General features: G+C 47.7%; 1 protein-coding gene and 1 non-coding gene across 2 annotated transcripts; both read right to left on the bottom strand.

Moving 5' to 3' along the window:
- Positions 1 to 2,815: 2,815 nt before the first annotated feature.
- Positions 2,816 to 17,502, bottom strand: RPS20 (ribosomal protein S20). Its single transcript, XM_088469523.1, has 4 exons — positions 17,384 to 17,502; positions 4,581 to 4,680; positions 3,934 to 4,007; positions 2,816 to 3,033 (listed from the first exon to the last, which is right to left on the bottom strand). Exons 1-4 carry the CDS (start codon positions 17,384 to 17,386, stop codon positions 2,851 to 2,853), a joined length of 360 nt encoding a protein of 119 aa, XP_088325649.1. The 5' UTR covers positions 17,387 to 17,502; the 3' UTR covers positions 2,816 to 2,850.
- On the bottom strand, positions 4,287 to 4,352 carry LOC148526786 (small nucleolar RNA U54). The gene has a single exon (XR_015878215.1). It is a non-coding gene; the product is annotated as a small nucleolar RNA U54 (small nucleolar RNA).
- Positions 17,503 to 18,062: the final 560 nt, after the last annotated feature.

Genomic DNA, 18,062 nt, shown 5'->3' with positions numbered 1-18,062 from the left:
TAAGTCAATAAGCGCTCCCACTGTTGGGATATAGAATCTGAAAACACTACAGTTCCTTTTAGTTCTGTATCAAAGTCTTCATTCCTCCAGGAAATTCTAAAATTTTTGGTTCCAGTGTCACTTTGACCTCAAAGAAATCAGGAATAGGTGTTTTCCTTGACATAGTTGAAACACGTTGGTGGAACGGGAGGACTGCTACCATTGGGGACCCTGGAAATCTGTCCATCTGAGGATTGGAGGTGGTGTACCTAGGATTTACCCCTTCATGCTTTTATATGCCCTTTCTGGTATGCGGTCATTCTTATTGGTGGAACAGATTTTGTGTTTTGATATGTTCATCTATGTGCAACAAATGAAAAATAGTATTACACTATGGGAAGCACCCATTTCTGAATTCTTTGGAGGTCCAAGTGACGCTGGAACCAAAAATTAGATTTGCCTGTCGGAATGAAGACGGTTTGAAACAGAACTAAAAGAAACTGTGTAGTGTTTTTCAAATTCTATATCTGAACAGTGGGAGTGCTTATTCAAGTACTCTTGTGCTATATCCGGAATATACAGTCAGGTCCATAAATATTGTTTGTTTCATTTCAAAGCCATTGTGGTGGTGAATAGAGGCCAAAATCTGAAAATACTGTCAATGTCCCAATATATATGGACCTGACTATCTACTGTGTGGAAGCAAGGTGAAAAATCCTATTTGTTTTTTTGCTGGCTGATCTCTGGGACTTATTGTGCACTTTTATATCATCCCTATTGTTGTATTGCTGTAATATTATTAAAAGGTAGGGACACCAGCTTGGTGAATTAACCCACCAGCCTCTGCGATTCAGAAAAATAGAACTGCTGGGTAGTGTATACAAGACACTTGCCTAAAATCAATGTTCCCAAATCAGGTTTGCCTAATGAAGTGGACGGCGGCACTAAGACCCGGTGGTATATATACGCTAGGGATTTTTATAGATTCGGTAGCCGTTTACCCCCACTGACTTTAGGACAAAAAAAAAAAAAAAAAAAGTAAAAATTTGAAGATACTCAAGTTTTATTGCATGCAATTCCCATGATGTGGTGTATGTTCTGGAATGAAAGTGTGGATTTACATAGTGCAAGACCACTAGAGCCTTAAAAACCTCACTTTCAAAGAAGTTACGCAAAGGTTTAATCACCCATTCACTTACATCACATTTTAAAACCCATCCTAATTGTGGTGAAAAGGGAGTGTCTGGGGTAAGAATGGCCATCAATTACTCAAAATCAATTGTTTATGGTCAATGTCAGCCAATGGTTCTTTGCCATCGATGTACGAGTAGCAGCAGATACTTTTTTTTCTGGACAGGATGGAGCTTAGCCCCTCACCACAGGAGGCCACTAAGCCCCATCCACTTTCCCAATTAGCCTGTGGGCCCCGTTCCCAACAAGGAGTGCAATGGATGTTTCACCACAGATAGTTTGTGTGCCATCGATGGTAACCGATGGACATCCCTAGTCTGGAGTATCGAAGTGTCTAACTCATGGAGGTACATTGATTTGGATAATCACCTCTCTAGATCAGAAATGGGTATACAATTTAAAAAGCCTTATTCCCAACAGATTTTTACAAATGTCAACAGTAGAAATGTTTTATTAGTTTGCACTATTTGTTTACATCTTATGCCTTTTAAATCCTTGTTTTATTCTTTATTGTATATTCTTTAAGGGATGGATTACATCTACATTCTCTATTCTGGTTATATGTAGAATACATGACTAAACCTTTGCATATTTTATACTCCGTGATAGACTTCTTGATCATGGAACGCAGAGTTTCCGGTTCTGCACTATTGAAACGCATACTTCCAGCATGGCAGCACTTCATGTGAATCAATTGTTGGGAGGGATAAATGCCGACAAACTTTGCACATACTGTCTGCTACATGAGGGAGAATATCAGAACGTTCTAGTGATGATTCAGGCTGTTTGCTCATACCCAATAACAGGGGCACCTTATCCAGGACTATGTATTGTCTTTCACAGCTGGACTAAAAGTTTAATTTAATAATAAAGCTTTAATTTTACTTGCCAGATGTCACTAGTTAATTGAAATCCTGCTGATGGAACTTCCCAGTATGTTCTAACCAGGAAAACACTGCATCCATATTATAGTCTATGGCTGCTAGGTTTGGCAACACACAGAACAAGTATTTTATGTATCAAGATAGTGCTAGGATTAATTTAAAAGCTTGCAACTTCAGTGTCAATAAAATACTAGTGTGTATATCCTTAATCATTTAATGAGGGTCGATGTACACAACTTCATAATTACATAGTATCCCCATTTTCTGGGCTGCATATGCCAACATAGGACTTTGCCCAGTCCTACTAAACAGAAAACTGGATGAATTGATACATCTGGCACATGTAGCAGCAGCTGGCAACACTGCTTATTCATTATTGGCAACAGGTTGCGTCCCAGAGAAAGGATCCAAGTGTTAGCTACATGCCTGCGTCCTCCTACCACTGACCTTAGGATGTTGTGGCATGGGCAGCTTGGTGGGATAAACAGCATTTCATGTATCCTACGTAACAGACTAAACAGTTTGGCTATTAACCCATCACTGCCCATTGGCCAACTGCCATAGTCTACCTACTCCTCAGCATGCAGTGTTAATACTCTGTTCAAGCTGTCCTGGTAAGATCATGAAGCAGAGCTGCCACAAGCTGGAGCACATCACCTGAGCCACTAATGTGAATACAAGATTAGATATTAATGAAGAAACTTTTGTAGGTTATGAAATTACATTTTTACAAAGAAACAGAACCCACAAGACGGACAAGATCCTGTTATGGTCTTTTATTCAGAAAAAGTGCCATTTATGCATCAGCAATTGTGACTTCAACTTCTACACCAGGTTCAATGCTGATGGAAGTGATCTGCTTCACAATCTCAGAAGGACTGTGCAGGTCAATCAGGCGCTTGTGGATACGCATCTGGAACCGATCCCATGTCTTTGAGCCCTCACCACAAGGGGTTTTTCTTGTTGTAATACGCAGGGTCTAGGAGAGTAAAAAATTACTACAAGTAACCATTCAAGACTACAGTAAGGTCAATAGGCGCAAACATTTAATTCACCAGTAGATACGAGCACATTTAAGATGGCTTAAAGAATCATACTACAAAAAAAAAAATAATGATAAATTGTAAATCATTCAGATAAAGCAAACTCCTATTACAGTCCTGTATAGAGCACTAACATCCCATGGTAGTTTGATGTATAGGGTGGGCATTCTAAGGCACATTGCCAGGGTTTTCACATGCCCATGATCCTATGCTTTCTATTAACAGGATGCTGAAAGCCATTTGAACAGCTATCACTTTAAGACCAAAACTCATATTTGCACACTTTACATTAATGGTCACCCATTACAAAAGTGACAGCATGCCACTGCTAATCTGTTCAAAATTGGGGTTACCACCATTTTCACACTCTGGAATCTACATTCGTAAGAATGTCCATAGGCACAGTGGTTAGCATTGCAGCCTCAGTGATAGGACCATAGGTTTGTTAGGAACAGTTCCCTTCTGCATGGGGTCCTCCCCACGTGTACATGAGCTTCTACCTACAGTCCAAACAGACTTAATTGCAGTTCACAAAAATGGGCCCAAACATGTGCAAGGTCCTGTAAGCTCCAGAGGAGAATAATTTAAGTATTCTGTAACATGTATGTGCTACATATGGAATGCTCTCCTGTCTATCATCTAATCCAGGTACCAATTAAAGTGGTATCTTGTATAGCTTTCTATGCGTTATTTTCTGAATATTTCCATCTTACTCCATCAACGGAGAATCTCAAAGGTAAAGTTGTAAGCATCTGTAATAAAGTTGTATGACATGCAGATAATATTGTAAGTTACCCAACAGGAAAGTTTCCCATGGAAGCTTTGTTGCCACTTACCTTGGTGGGCATACGCACAGGTCCCTTGACCTTCAGGTTCTTCTCCTTTGCTCCACGGATTAAATCAGCACAGACTAGAACAGATTTATAGTCATCAGTAATGGCAGCATGGTCAGATCTCATTCAATACCTGAGAACTGGTGCCCTACACAGCAACTTATACCAAAACTTTGGGGGGGGGGGGGGTAATTTAAATTCTTAAGGTACTATCCAGTCAGTAACATTAGCCATTTTCATCCACACCCCGTAGAGGTGCACAGGAATATTAGCCATGTTTGGGCTACTGTATTTTACAGTGATGTGCGCAGTTAAACAGATGAGTTCATTTTAGACTTGCAGGACACAATCTCACAGGTCAGCTCAGAATAGCGTATAGGTGAATCATTGTTACTCATAGAAAATGATCATCCTCATTGCCAACCTAATTAGGACAATGCTACTTTGGACAAAGGAGGAACACTTCTAAAAATTGCATGTGAAAGTAGTATGGCCCATAGAAAGCAGGTAGTTTCATTTCTGGACCACAAACATTATTAAGTGCAATACAAACTTTTACTTTGCAAAAGTTACAAGTGCTCCTTAAGGTGGGAATACACTGATGTAGAGTTGTTACAAAGACGGAATGTAATTGCATCAGGAAAGCTTACCTTTCTCTAAGGATTTCACATTGCGACTTGTTAGTGTAATACGGATGCGATGAATGGCCACTTCCTGGTCAACAGGTGCTTTGCCCGTGTCTTTAAATGCCTGGAAGATGCAAATTGGGGAATACATTTAGAAGATCTCAGATTTCTATTTACCCTTTGTAACCAGAAACAGAAGCATAGGGCAATTCAACAACGCCAGCACATTTACTTTTCTAGGGAGACATCTTTTAACTGTTTAGTGCAGTCTTGATATGTCAATAGGAAAATTAACTGCACCCCATCACATTTAGCAGCCCTGCACAAGTTGGTGTAAACTTAGTGGTCCATCTATGAAAAATGTGCTAATGCCCTTAAAGGTTATTGCAATTCAGAATGCGGTTTCAAAAATATTGTTAAGGGCCAATCACAGAGACCGGCACCAAGAAAAGCCAGTCACAGCGATAATGGGAAAAAAATATCTAACGCCATTACCTTTACTTCCCAATTCTAACCCAGCCATGCACTTGCAAAGCAATAACTACGTTGGGCTTCAGCTGATGCCCAACAGGGAGAGATCAAATTATCTCAATCTGGGCTGCACCAACAGAAGTAACCTTTAGACTAAGTTAATGGAGAAGCTCCGATAAGCTAATGCTGGGCACGCACTATGTTGTTCCATTGGCCAACGAACAAAACAATGTATAGTAGAGCAGCAGGTGCATGCAGATGATATGTCTGAACCACATCATTCAGATACATTGCATTGAACCTGCTGCACAGCCAATGCAGATACATCTTGCAGACATAGCAGCACAATAAATATTTGGCAGATTCAGACACATCAGTAGCGTTCCCGCTAGGCTATTTTAGCGGGGCGCGGCGCCCTGCCCTCTTTCTGGAAGGCAAATGGCGCCCTGCCCTACAGAAGGAGGGCAAAAAGCACCCTGCCCTAACAGCCTGCAGGAACTGTCTCCACCCGCAGGGTCGCAGTGTCCTGCGGGTGAAGAAATGTGCGGTGACCCGGTCACCGCCGGAGTATAGACGCCGGCCGCACGCGCCCGGCATCTATTCTCCCTGTCTGCAGGGCTTGGGGGCTGCCCGGCGAGTCCGTAAGTGCCGGGCACGCCCCCAAGTGTGACGAAAAGGGGACGCGTCTTATAGACACGCCCCCTTTTCGATGACCACGCCCCCGTCTCAGTCGCGAGCGTCGAAGGCGCGCACAAACGTGCCCTCTCTAGCTCCGGCGCCCTGCCTCGTGCCGGAGCTAGCGTGAACACTACATCAGAACAACAATTTATTAAATTGTGTAGTGTGTATGCAATACATCAAGTAGTGCGCGGTCCCGTGGGGGTAATCGGCCTCTTCGCATGCTTATGTGCAGCATGTAAGATCAGGAGATGAGTATCCCATGTAGCGCTATGCAGGGGGGCTGGCATATTGGACACCAGATCATTCAGTGTGTACAAGTCGCCCGTTATGTTGGCTCGTCAACAGCCGGGTTGTGCATCACATTGCTTAGTGTACCCAGCTTAAGATGTAAAACACCCTGAATGTAAGGACCAAACACTAGCAAGCATTGGCATGCCACTTGCTACAGTGTCTACTTTTGAATTCTATGGGGCCAATTCCACACACCACCAAAAGGACTTCCAGCAATTATGCAGGCTTTGTGCACAGTATGTAATGGACTTGTTTGCAACCAATGATGGTATGGGCAGACACCATCTGTAATGGGCTGATACACATACAAACCTTTAACCACTTAACTGATTATCTTTTTTCACAAAATCCGCTCCAAAATGGTCGGTTTTATTTATGACTTAGGTCAAGAACATCTTTTAAAAACTTATCCAACAATCTTTTTTTAAACCATAAAAAGCATTTTATAGTATATTGTAATGATGGCCTTTGACAGCTGTACCATCAATAGCCGATTGGCCATCTATAGAAACCATCAATTGTTTGATACCACAGCCACTGATTTTTCACTATCAGTTGGGGCAAACCATTGATTTTCAGTGGCCATCCCTAGTTAAAAAAAATTTTTATATACATACACACAGATACTGCATTCACTGACTGCCAGCGTGGGAGTGCCTTTGCAGCCACTTTCACCTTCTACTTCTCTACAGTGCTTGAGCCCCCTGCGGATGCCAGTGGACCTTCCCACACCAGTGTTCTCCCCAGGCTGTTTTCTGCGGGTGCATCGCCTGGCAGAAACAGCCTGCCGCCCGGCAATTTCCCCCACTGTGGAACACTGGCCTCTGGAGTGACCAGAGGCTAAAGAAGCCTCCAATCGCTTCAGAGGCCAGTGTTCCCAGTGATGCACTGCGCGGGTGATGTCATGACATCACCCACAACGTGAGGAGCCTGCCCCGCGCACCTGCTGGATCTAGCTAGATCCAGTCAGCATGAGCAGCCAGCAAGTAAAGGTAAGTGCTGGGCTGGGGCCAGGACCAGTCTGGGGGCACTGCATAAGGGACACTATTTAAGCCTGGGGGCACTGCATAAGGGGCCAATCTGGGGGCACTACTTCAGCCAGCGGGCAATGCATAAGGGCAAAGTTAAACTACAGGGGGCAATGCATAAAGGGGAAAACTACAGGGGGCACTGTATAATGGGCACTTTTGACTGAGTCAGTGGGGGAGCAGCCTGAGACCTGTCAGGCTGGATTGGTAAGGGATACCCCTTTTCCCGGCGCGTGCATAATTGTGAAGGCCCCCACCCGGCTACTTTTGGATGCCACCCGGCTGGAAAAAATTTCTGGGGAGAACACTGCACACCCTACCGCCAGACTCCCCAAACCTTGCCACAGATGCTGAACACCCGAAACGCAAGTCAGACCCCACACAGACACTGAACCCCCACGCCAGACCCCAGATATTCTAAATAATGAAAAAATATGAGATATGGTAAGAACTTACCCTTGTTATCTCTATTTCTACGAAGTCCATAGGGTTCCACAGGATACCTTGGGGTATAGGTGTGACGTCAGTCGCAGGGCACCAAAGAGTTAAGCTTTCAGCCTCCCAGGATGCACTAGGTCCCCCTCCTATACCCCGCCCCCAGGCCAAGGCACCTCAGTTAGTTACCAAGCCATAGGCCGGAGGAGGAGAAGGAAGAGAGAGAACAAAGATCTGGACACATACAAGAATCACATTCTCACCAGAGGGAGACGGAAAACCGGTGACCAGAGCAAAGCCCATCTGCAGCACAGGTGCGACAGGGCGGGAGTCCTGTGGAACCCTATGGACTTCGTAGAAATAGAGATAACAAGGGTAAGTTCTTACCATATCTCATATTTTCTACTTCAGGGTCCATAGGGTATCCACAGGATACCTTGGGGATGTCCCAAAGCAGTATCCTTTAAGGGTGGGGACGCTCCTGTGCAGAAAGGAGAATCCGCCGCCCGAAGGAAGCATCCTGAGAGGCGAAGGTGTCAAACCTGTAATACCTCACGAAGGTATGGACAGAAGACCACGTAGCAGCCTTGCAGATCTGAACTGCCGAGGCACCACGTCAAGCTGCCCACGAAGGACCCACAGACCTAGTGGAATGAGCCTTCAGAGAAGGAGGGACCGGTAGGCCTTCATGAAGATAAGCTTCAGAAATAGCCATACGGATCCAGGCTGCCAAAGTTTGCTTTGAAGCAGGCCAACCCTTTTTACAGAAGCCATAGAGGACAACAAAGCGTCCGACTTCCTAAACAAAGAAGTGCGGTCCACATAAGTCCTTAAGGCCCGCACAACATCCAAAGAGGCCTCACCCACGGAAAGACCCGGTGAGTTAAAGGCCGGAACAACTATTTCCTCGTTAACCTGAAACTGGGAAACAACTTTGGGGAGAAACTCGGGCCGAGTGCGGAGCACTGCCCTGTTCCCATGAAAAAAACCAAGAAAGGGGGTCTACAAGAAAGAGCCCCTAACTCAGAAACACGTCTGGCTGAAGCAACGGCCAGAAGGAAAACAGTCTTAGCTGTTAGCCATTTAATATCCACTGAGCCCAGTGGTTCAAACGGCGGTCCTTGGAGAGTCCTCAGGACCACAGCCAAATCCCAAGGCGCCACAGGTGGAACAAAGGGCGGCTGAATACGGAGAACACCTTGCATAAAGGTGCGCACATCCGGGATTGTAGCAATCCTACGGTGAAACCAGACAGATAGGGCCGAAACCTGTACCTTCAAAGAAGCAAGGCGAAGCCCATGATCTAGTCCCGCTTGCAGGAAGGCGAGAATCCGAGACAGACGAAACTCCCGCGGTGCATAACCTCTCGGTCGACACCACTGGAAGAACGTATGCCACACGTGATGGTATATCCTCGCGGAAGACGGTTTCCGAGCTCGTAACATGGTACACAGCATAGAGCTGGCAAACCCCCAGGACCTCAGCATGGCCGTCTCAACAGCCACGCCGCCAAAGACAGCCGAGTCAGGTCCGGGTGAAGACAAGGACCCTGAGACAGAAGGTCCGGTCGTAGCGGCAACCGCAGAGGACTGTCCACGGACAGACCCTGAAGGTCTGAGAACCAGTGCCGTCTGGGCCACGCGGGAGCTATCAACAGGAGCGTCCCTCCTTCCTGTTTGAATTTCCGGATTACCCGTGGAAGAAGGGAGACCGGAGGGAACAGGTATGCGAACCTGAACGTCCACCGGACGGACAGAGCATCCACCAGAGACGCCCCTTCGTCTCTTGTGCGAGACCCGTACACCGGCAACTTGTTGTTGTGCCGGGACGCCATGAGGTCGATTTCTGGAAGACCCCACCTGTCCACCAGTAGTTGAAAAACGTCCGGGTGCAGGGACCATTCCCCTGGATGAACGTCCTGGCGACTTAGAAAGTCCGCCTCCCAATTTAGCACTCCCGGGATGAAGACCGCTGATATGGCCGGAAGATTGCGCTCCGCCCAAACCAGGATCCGAGAGACCTCTACGAGAGCCGCCCGACTGCGAGTTCCTCCTTGCCTGTTTATGTAGGCCACGGTGGTAGCATTGTCCGACTGGACCTGCACCGGGTGACCCTGGAGAAACCGCTGTGCCTGCAGGAGAGCATTGAAGACCGCACGGAGTTCCAAGATATTTATTGGAAGCTCCGCTTCTGTCGGTGTCCACCTGCCCTGGAACAAGTGTGGACCCGAAACTGCTCCCCAGCCTCGAAGACTGGCGTCCGTTGTCAACAGGACCCAATTTGGAACCCAGAACGGACGTCCCTTGTTGAGGTGGGTCATCTTTAACCACCACGCAAGGGACAGGCGAACCTCCGGGGTGAGCACAATCGTCTGGAACTTCAGAGACTGAGGCAGCCCGTTCCACTTGGACAGGATCAGGTGCTGCAGAGGTCTAGAGTGAAACTGGGCGTATTCCACCATGTCGAACACCGACACCATGGAGCCCAGTAACCTCATCGCCGAGTGTAAGGACACCCGGCGGCTGTGCAGACAACTGCGCACCCTTGACTGTAAAGCAGAGATCTTGTCCTCCGTCACGAAGATCCTTTGCTGTCCCGAGTCCAATAAGGCTCCAAGATGCAGAATCCTCCGAGACGGGATTAGAGTGGACTTCTGCCAGTTAATTAGCCAGCCGTGCCGTTGCAGCAGTGCAATGGTCAGGTCCAAGTGGTGTAACAGGAGCTCTGGAGATCCTGCCACCAATAACAGGTCGTCCAAGTACGGCAACATGCGGACTCCTTGCAGCCGCAGAGAAGCCGCCATGACCGCCATAGCGTCCTGTATGTCCAATGACACCATGTAGTCCCCAGGTTCCAGCGCCAGAATGATGGACCGTAGGGTCTCCATCCGAAACTTCGGGACCCGCAAAGACTTGTTGAGTGCTTTGAGGTTGAGAATCGGACGATATGACCCATTGGGTTTCTGTACCAAAAATAGATTTGAATAGAAACCCTGGCCCCTCTGGGAGAATGGAACAGGCACTATAACTCCAGCCTGGAGCATAGTGTGCAATACCTTCCGCAGCTCCGTAGCCTTGTTCCGGTCTGATGGTAGACCCGTGGTGAAGAATCGAGCCGGGGGTCTGTGCCGGAAGGAGAGGGCGTACCCGTGAGAGACCACCTCCAGAACCCAAGTGTCTGTCGTAGTGAACGACCAACACCGGGAGAACTGCAGCAGGCGGCCTCCCACCCTGGGATCCCCCAAGGGGAGACCCGGACCGTCAGGCCGCAGGCTTGTCATCTAGCTTGGGGGCCGGACGTCTGGTACTCCATGCCTGTTTCCGGGGCTTGCCCGATTTCTTAGGGCCAGCCTGTCGAGGAAACGACTGTGGTTTGGGCCTGCCCTGGGCCCTAGATGACCGAAAGGACGATGGTCCAGAACCAGAAGGAGCAGCGGCCGACGGGAGACAAGCAGATTTGGCTGCCGCCAGCGTGGCCACAATCTTATCCAGATCCGGACCGAAGAGAACTTCTCCGGTAAACGGCAACGCTTCCAGACCTTTCTTGGATCTGCGTCCGCCTTCCAGGATCGCAGCCACAAGGTGCGACGAGCAGCTACCGCTGCTGAAGAAATTCTAGACACCAGAGTACTAATGTCTAGAGCCGCCTCGTTGATGTAGGTGGCCGAATCACGGAGATTGCCAATCAACTCCGCTTGTTCGGCCGGACAGTCGGATTCAAAAGAAGCCTCTAATGAATCCGCCCAGCGCTCCATCGCTCTGGCAACCCAGCAAATGGCCATAGCCGGCCGTGCTGCCCCCCCTGCAAGGGAATAAGCGGACTTCAGGCAGATTTCTACCTTGCGGTCCGTAGCATCCTTAAGGGAGGACATGGATGGCATCGGCAATGTGGCACTACGGACAAGACGGGTCACGTGAGAATCCACCTGTGGAGGGGATTCACACTTAGCAAAATAATTATCCGCGAACGGATAAGCCACCGCCAGGCGTCTCTGCGGCTGGTATCTTTTGCCAGGTTGTTTCCACGCCTCCTCTAAATGGTCCACCAACTGACCCGAAAGAGGAAAGACTGTGGCATCGCCCTTCACATCTTTGAAAAAGGCATACTTAGATTTAGCCGCTGGGGGAACTTCGTCCTCAATCACCAAGGCTGTGCGGACCGCCCGAATAAGTCCAGGAATATATACTTTGGACTTAGCATCAGCGTCCTTAGTATGGAAAGGTTCCTGATCGTAAGGATCCAGAATCTCCCCATCATCAGACGTCCCTTCGTCATCCTCATAAGGAGCGGACAGAGACGCCACCGGCCTTTTATGAGGCCGCATCACAGACTCCCCTTGCAATACATCCGACAAGTGCTGTAAAGAACTCGTCAGGGAGTTAACCCACGCTGGCTCCTGAGAACCCGGGAGCGGGGAAATAGGGAGACTGTGGGGTACCACCAATTGTCGTGGGAACCCCTGCATGGGTGACGACACCACAGACTGCTGGGACAAACCCATCGGAGTAAACGCGGGCTGCGGAGCTAACTGGCCCACTAAAGCTGTTAACGCCTGAGCGAAACAAGCCCAGGGCGGCTCCTGTACCGGTGCTGTAACCGTAATAGGCCGCGCCATGGACAACACTGCCGGCAAAGGCCCTCCGCGCTACCCTCCCCCTCCGCTAACGGTACTTTGCACGTGGTACACTGTAGCCGGAGGGGAAAATCACTTTCAGACATGATGGCACCACGTATGTGACCTCTCTCACCAATTAAGTATTAAATAGGCGAGAGACCACCCTGCAGCACCGCACCGCAAGGGCTTTAGCAGAAAGAACAGGGACAGTAATAAAGCTGACAGTTTAGTGAAGAATAGTTACAGGCAGCGCTAGCACAGTCACATACAATGCAGAGAAATAACAATTCCTGCACTAACAGCGCTGATCACTCAACTACACAGACACAGGGCCTGGTAGGACACAGCGCTGCATACACAGACCTGAGCCACAGCGTAGGAGAGGTATGCGGGGGGACCCAGACCACGATGCTTCCTTCCAGACTTCCAGCAGCGTTCACCATGCGTTGCAGAGAAGATGGCCGCCGAGGAGCAGAGAGAAGCTGGCCTGGGGGAGGAGCGCTGACACAGGACCAGTCAGCACAGTGCAGAGAGGGCTGTGTGCAGCGGGGGAGGCGCCGGCTGTGAGACAGGGAAGGCGCGCTCCCCTGGCATGCATTTAACCCCTGGGACGCCGCAGCGCTACCGCTCTGCTGCGGTCCGCTGTCCCAGGGGGTAGTGGAAGCGCAGGTTGGTCGCCTGGCTCCACGCTGCAGCCAGTCCCCAGGGAGCCCCCTGCCTGGGGACTTAGGACCATGTGATCAGCGGGGACCCACCGCGGGACCCCGCTGCTTACCTCTGTCCCCCTTGAATCCGGCCATGGTCCGGAACATCTGGGGTCACCGCTAGCTGTGACCCCAGATGCCCACCAGCATCCCCGGATCAGTACCGGCGTTCTGGTACCGGCGGGGTGTAGGGAAGACAGCATGGACGTCAGGACTGACTGTCCATGCTGTACATCCAGATGTGCAGCCACAGCTGCATGAAGAATAAGCTTCAGGGGCTCTTCTAGCCCCCACTCCAACAGGTGCACCCGACTCCGGCCGGGCACCAAACTAAACTGAGGTGCCTTGGCCTGGGGGCGGGGTATAGGAGGGGGACCTAGTGCATCCTGGGAGGCTGAAAGCTTAACTCTTTGGTGCCCTGCGACTGACGTCACACCTATACCCCAAGGTATCCTGTGGATACCCTATGGACCCTGAAGTAGAAAATCCCATACAGCACTAGCCTGTGTAGCCTGGCTGGGAAAGGAGAGGACCTCAGGGGGACAGAGCACCTGGGGATGGAGGGGGTGCGAGTGTCGCTGGCTCAGGACAGAGCAGTAGCCAGAGCAGCTGGGGAGGAAGCTGCGCTGGTGGTGTCACCAGCTGCCCAGGCCAGAGACACTGAGCAGGCAGCCACGCCAGGAGGGAGTTCTTGCAGCCTGACCGATCACTGCTGGCCAGTGATCGAGACACAACAGCAGCCGCCACGTCCACTGAAAGCACGGCTGCCTGCAGCCGTGCCGGAAGAGGGTCCCGCTGGGTACCTGATCACTGTGACCAGCAGTGATCGGAACACACTGGAGGGGAATCCGAAGGTGTAGAAGGACCAGCAGGTCCCTCTGACTAAGGCAGCTGCTGGAAGTCTAGCTTCTGGCAGCCGTCTAGTGGGCATGTGAAAAAACAGGGAAGCCCAGTGATGATGCCAACTGGAAATGGCGTTTTAGGGGCTTTCCCGCAGTTCCAACTCCTGCTCTGCTAGGCAACGCCAGGAGCAGTCCCCTTGTGATCAGCTGTGTGTTCTAACTAAAGAGGACCTCACCAGAATACGGATCACCAAGGTAGGTGTAAGCTGAGCTGGTGTATGGTTGCAGTATACGGCAGTGGCACATGCAGATACATTCTTCCAGTGTTTTATCAGAATAATAGAGACGTGTGTGGCTGGAATTTGCAGGAATAGAGCTTTATCACAAGTTCTGTCCTTTCATTTGGATGTTAGTACATCTGTGACATTTCCAAAATATCACATTACAACTGCATTTTAAATGAAATTGTAATAGGGGCCTTATAGAGGGGGAAAAAAAAATAAAATATCAGATACTGTAATAGACAGCAAATGTCTGCAGTACTAAGCAACTATGTTTCTTTACTCTCTGGCTGATCTGATGTCACCAGGCTAAAGATGTCCACTTATTGATGAGCCACACTAGGCTAGGTACACACTGAAGCAACAGGTATTCGTTGCCACAACAGAACCAATGCCCATGAACAGTGATTGTGCTTCCACACTTAAGGCCCCCCAACACTGTGCGATTCAAAGTTGGTAAGAGGTGTTGTACGATTGCCCTTGAAGTTCTTCCATTGAAATTCTTCATACGATGAAGTCAAATGGTGTACGATTGATTGTTACGATCATAGGGTAAGATGCATAGAAGAGTACAGGTTGAGTCTCCCATATCCAAATATTCCGAAATACGGAATATTTTTAGCATGACTGAAAAAGTGAAACCTTTGCTTTCTGATGGTTCAATGTACACAAACTTTGTTTAAAGCACACATTAAAAATATAGTATAAAATAACCTTCAGGCTTTGTGTATAAGGTATATGAAAAATTAATTTCATGCATGTACACCAACTTTTTTTGATGTACAAAATTATTTAAAATATAGTATAAAATGACCTTCAGGCTATGTGTATTAGGTGTATATCAAACAAATGCATTATGTGTTTAGATTTGGGTCCCATTCCCAAGATATTTAATAATTTTATGCAAATATTCCAAAATACGGAATATTCCGATATCCAAAATACCCCTGGTCCCTAGCATTTTGGATATGGGAGACAACCTGAATCACACTGTACTCAAAAGATCGTAGATCTCTCTGCAAAACCATCTGATCTGCGATACAACTAGGACGGTGGGGATGCACATCAGGATCACAGAACACAAAAAATACCCATTTTCATACAATTGGTCTGTACATCCCATTAAAACTGCCCATATCAAGTAAAACAATATATAAAATCATGCAAGGGCACCAATAACTTTACGACGGAGGGATCGGTTATGTCATTCATTAACAATGTGATGTACAGCATATCAAAACTGGTGAACTTTGTGTGCTCCCACGGTTGGTAGCAATTATGTATACTCAGAGCTACGCAGGCAATATGTCATTACAAAGTGGCATAACGGGCTAACATCACTCCAGTATGTAACTGGCTTAAGTGCACAAAATACTTAAACCTGGATAATCTGATTGACAACTGTGCAATGCTTCCATGGAGGTAGAGAAGCTACAACAGTGACTAACCTGTTAAGGTGTTCCCAAAAGTTCTGTTCTTGGACCTCTCCTTTTCTCCCTATATACATCCTCTTTAGGTGAACTCATTAACTCCTTTGACCTCCAATATCATCTCTATGCTGATGATACTCAGATATACCTTTCCTGCTCTGACCTCTTTCCCTCTCTCCTCACCCATATCTCCAACTGTCTCTCTGCTATCTCTTCCTGGATGTCCCAGCCCTTTCTTAAACTTAACATGTCTAAGACTGAGCTGATCATCTTCCCACCCTCTTCCACATCACTTCCCACAATTTCATTATCTATTGATGGCACAACTATCTCCTCTAGCCCCAAAGGGTGCTCTCGGAGTTATCCTAGACTCCTCCCTCTCCTTTAAACCACACATTTAGCACCTCTCGCAGTCATGCCGTTTCCACCTAAAAAATATCTCCAGGATTAGACCCTTCCTCACCCAGGATGCCACTAAAACCCTCGTCCACTCACTGGTCATCTCCAGATTGGACTACTGTAACCTTCTCCTAGCTGGCCTCCCAGTCTCTCACCTCTCTCCAGCACAATCGGTTCTCAATGCTGCTGCTCGGCTCATCTAACTCTCCAGACGTTCTATATCTGCTTCCCCTCTCCTTAAAGCCCTACACTGGCTCCCCTTTCGATGCCAATTCAAGGTTTCTTACACTCGCCTACAAAGCCCTCACCAAATCCTCTCCCGCATACATTTCTGACCTTCTCTCCCTTCACACTGCTGCCCATCCACTTCACTCAACAAATGCATGCCTTACTTCCTCCCTCTCCTGCATCCAGGATTTTGCCCATGCTGCTCCCTACCTTTGGAACGCTCTGACTCCCCTCAAATCTTCAAACGGGCTCTCAAGACCCACTACTTCATCAAGGCCTTCCAGCTCTCATAATAACCCACTTCATGCTCTTATCTCCCCATCTTCCCCTTCTGTGTCACACTTGTCTGCCCCTCCCCTTTAGAATGTAAGCTCACAAACAAGGACCTCTTCCCTCATGTGCTTCTCTACATTTTCTTCTACTCTTTACTCCCCATTAGGGCACCTAACACGGGACTGCCAACTCCCTGCTGCTTATTGTGAGTGTTTTAACCACTATTGCAGCAATATATATATAAATCATGTCCTTGTCCGGCACTGTAGTTACTAGTTTCTTGTTCACTTTTTAGTTCTATGTACAATGTAAGGCGCTGCGGAACACTAGTGGTGACAGAGAATAATAAAGGTGCTTACACACTAGACTAGCAAAACATGTGTTGTCATCAACAATTTCCCTTGAACTCCTCCAGCAACTCCCTTGCACTTCCAGACAAATTGGGTTCAATGTGTTGTAAAATAAAATTTAAATTCTGTCATAGGGGAGAAGGTACAAAAAAGGCATTTTACAGGGGGGTTGGTTTAAAAAAAAAAAAAAGTTCTTACTAACAGGGTTTGGGGAGTACTATTAGTATTTATGACCACTGGGGTGGGACATTTTATAATGGGGGCCTATGGACACAAGGGGGCAAGAGGGGTACACACATATATATTTTTTTATTTTATTTTTTATTTTTTTAGATATTATATTAAGAATATTTGAACTTTATTCAATAATCTTAAAACAAAAATAAGCGGTTTTGTGGGGAAAATAAAAAAAATCAGTCAAGTGGTTAAACTGAGAGCTGCCCTCCATTCTGCCCCTAAAGCGTATCAGGGTGCCCATCACTGCCACACAGACTGCTGTGCAGTAGGCACTGGCATTTCAACCAGAAGTACTAGCTCCTAGCTGCGCTGCAAAGTGTAATATCTCTACATCTTGTAGATAAGTGATAGTAAAATATAATCAGTTACTAGAACAGAGCAGCTAGCAGAGGCCCCTGCACCATGGTGGATCACATTCTCTACCTGAAGGCATGTGCCATGCAGTGTTGCGGCGTTACATGTGCCATCATTTACGCCCCCGGGTGGGAGAAGCCTTGCAGCGCTCAGGAGCACGGACACCAGGGTGTATCAATGTAATACATGGCGGCGGCTGCACACTCACCATGTCTGATCACCTTCCTGACCGACTTATTCGTGTGGATACCGAGCGAACAGCGGTGAGCCAGGAGCAGGCAGCCAATAGCTTGTGCACACCCAACTGGATGCAGGAAGAGAGGAAGATTGCGTGCTGCACTCTGCCCTTTATAGTGCAGAGGCTGCCGGCCTACCGGAAACACGTCCGATAGGTGTTCTCCCAGCCGCCATATTTATTAAGGGAAACAGCCACTCACTGTGTCAGCGATAGCAGAAGGCTGTTCCCTTCTCTGTGACTGTGGAATAGTTTCATAGTTTGTTGTCTTTTAGATTACAGTGGCGAGTGATAATTACACGTGTGTGTGTGTATAGATTACAGAAGGCCTCTGTCACTGTTCCCTCAATGTTATTCCCTGACTTGACCACCAGGGTTCTCACTGCTGTTATGTTGCTCGTTATTATTATTATTACTACACACAGAGAGAAAGTGGGTACTACTAGGAGGTTACTACTGCACCCCCGCCCACACCACATGGTGCCACTTTATAGTGTACTGTGAAATAAAAGACAAACAATGAGTTTTGAACACGACAATCTATCAAGACTGCAAGCTAGAAGCGGGTACTCATTCCTTTGTGTGATTAATAATAGTATTATTATCGTCACCATACTTATATGCTTAATGGAGATATTATTTAATTATTTGC

Source organism: Taudactylus pleione, unplaced genomic scaffold, assembly GCF_031769625.1.
Source record: "Taudactylus pleione unplaced genomic scaffold, aTauple2 ptg000093l, whole genome shotgun sequence".
NCBI lineage: Eukaryota > Metazoa > Chordata > Amphibia > Anura > Myobatrachidae > Taudactylus > Taudactylus pleione.
Note: the sequence above shows the minus strand (reverse complement) of the source record. Positions and strands in the feature narration are given on the sequence as shown.

Bases quoted from the DNA above. Each gene is read 5' to 3' on its own strand.
- RPS20 (XM_088469523.1), bottom strand. The intron at 4,008-4,580 runs GTAAGCTTTCCT...AATCTGTTCTAG, and splicing joins TGTGAAATCCTTAGAGAAAG to TCTGTGCTGATTTAATCCGT. The intron at 3,034-3,933 runs GTAAGTGGCAAC...TTACTCTCCTAG, and splicing joins CTGTGCGTATGCCCACCAAG to ACCCTGCGTATTACAACAAG.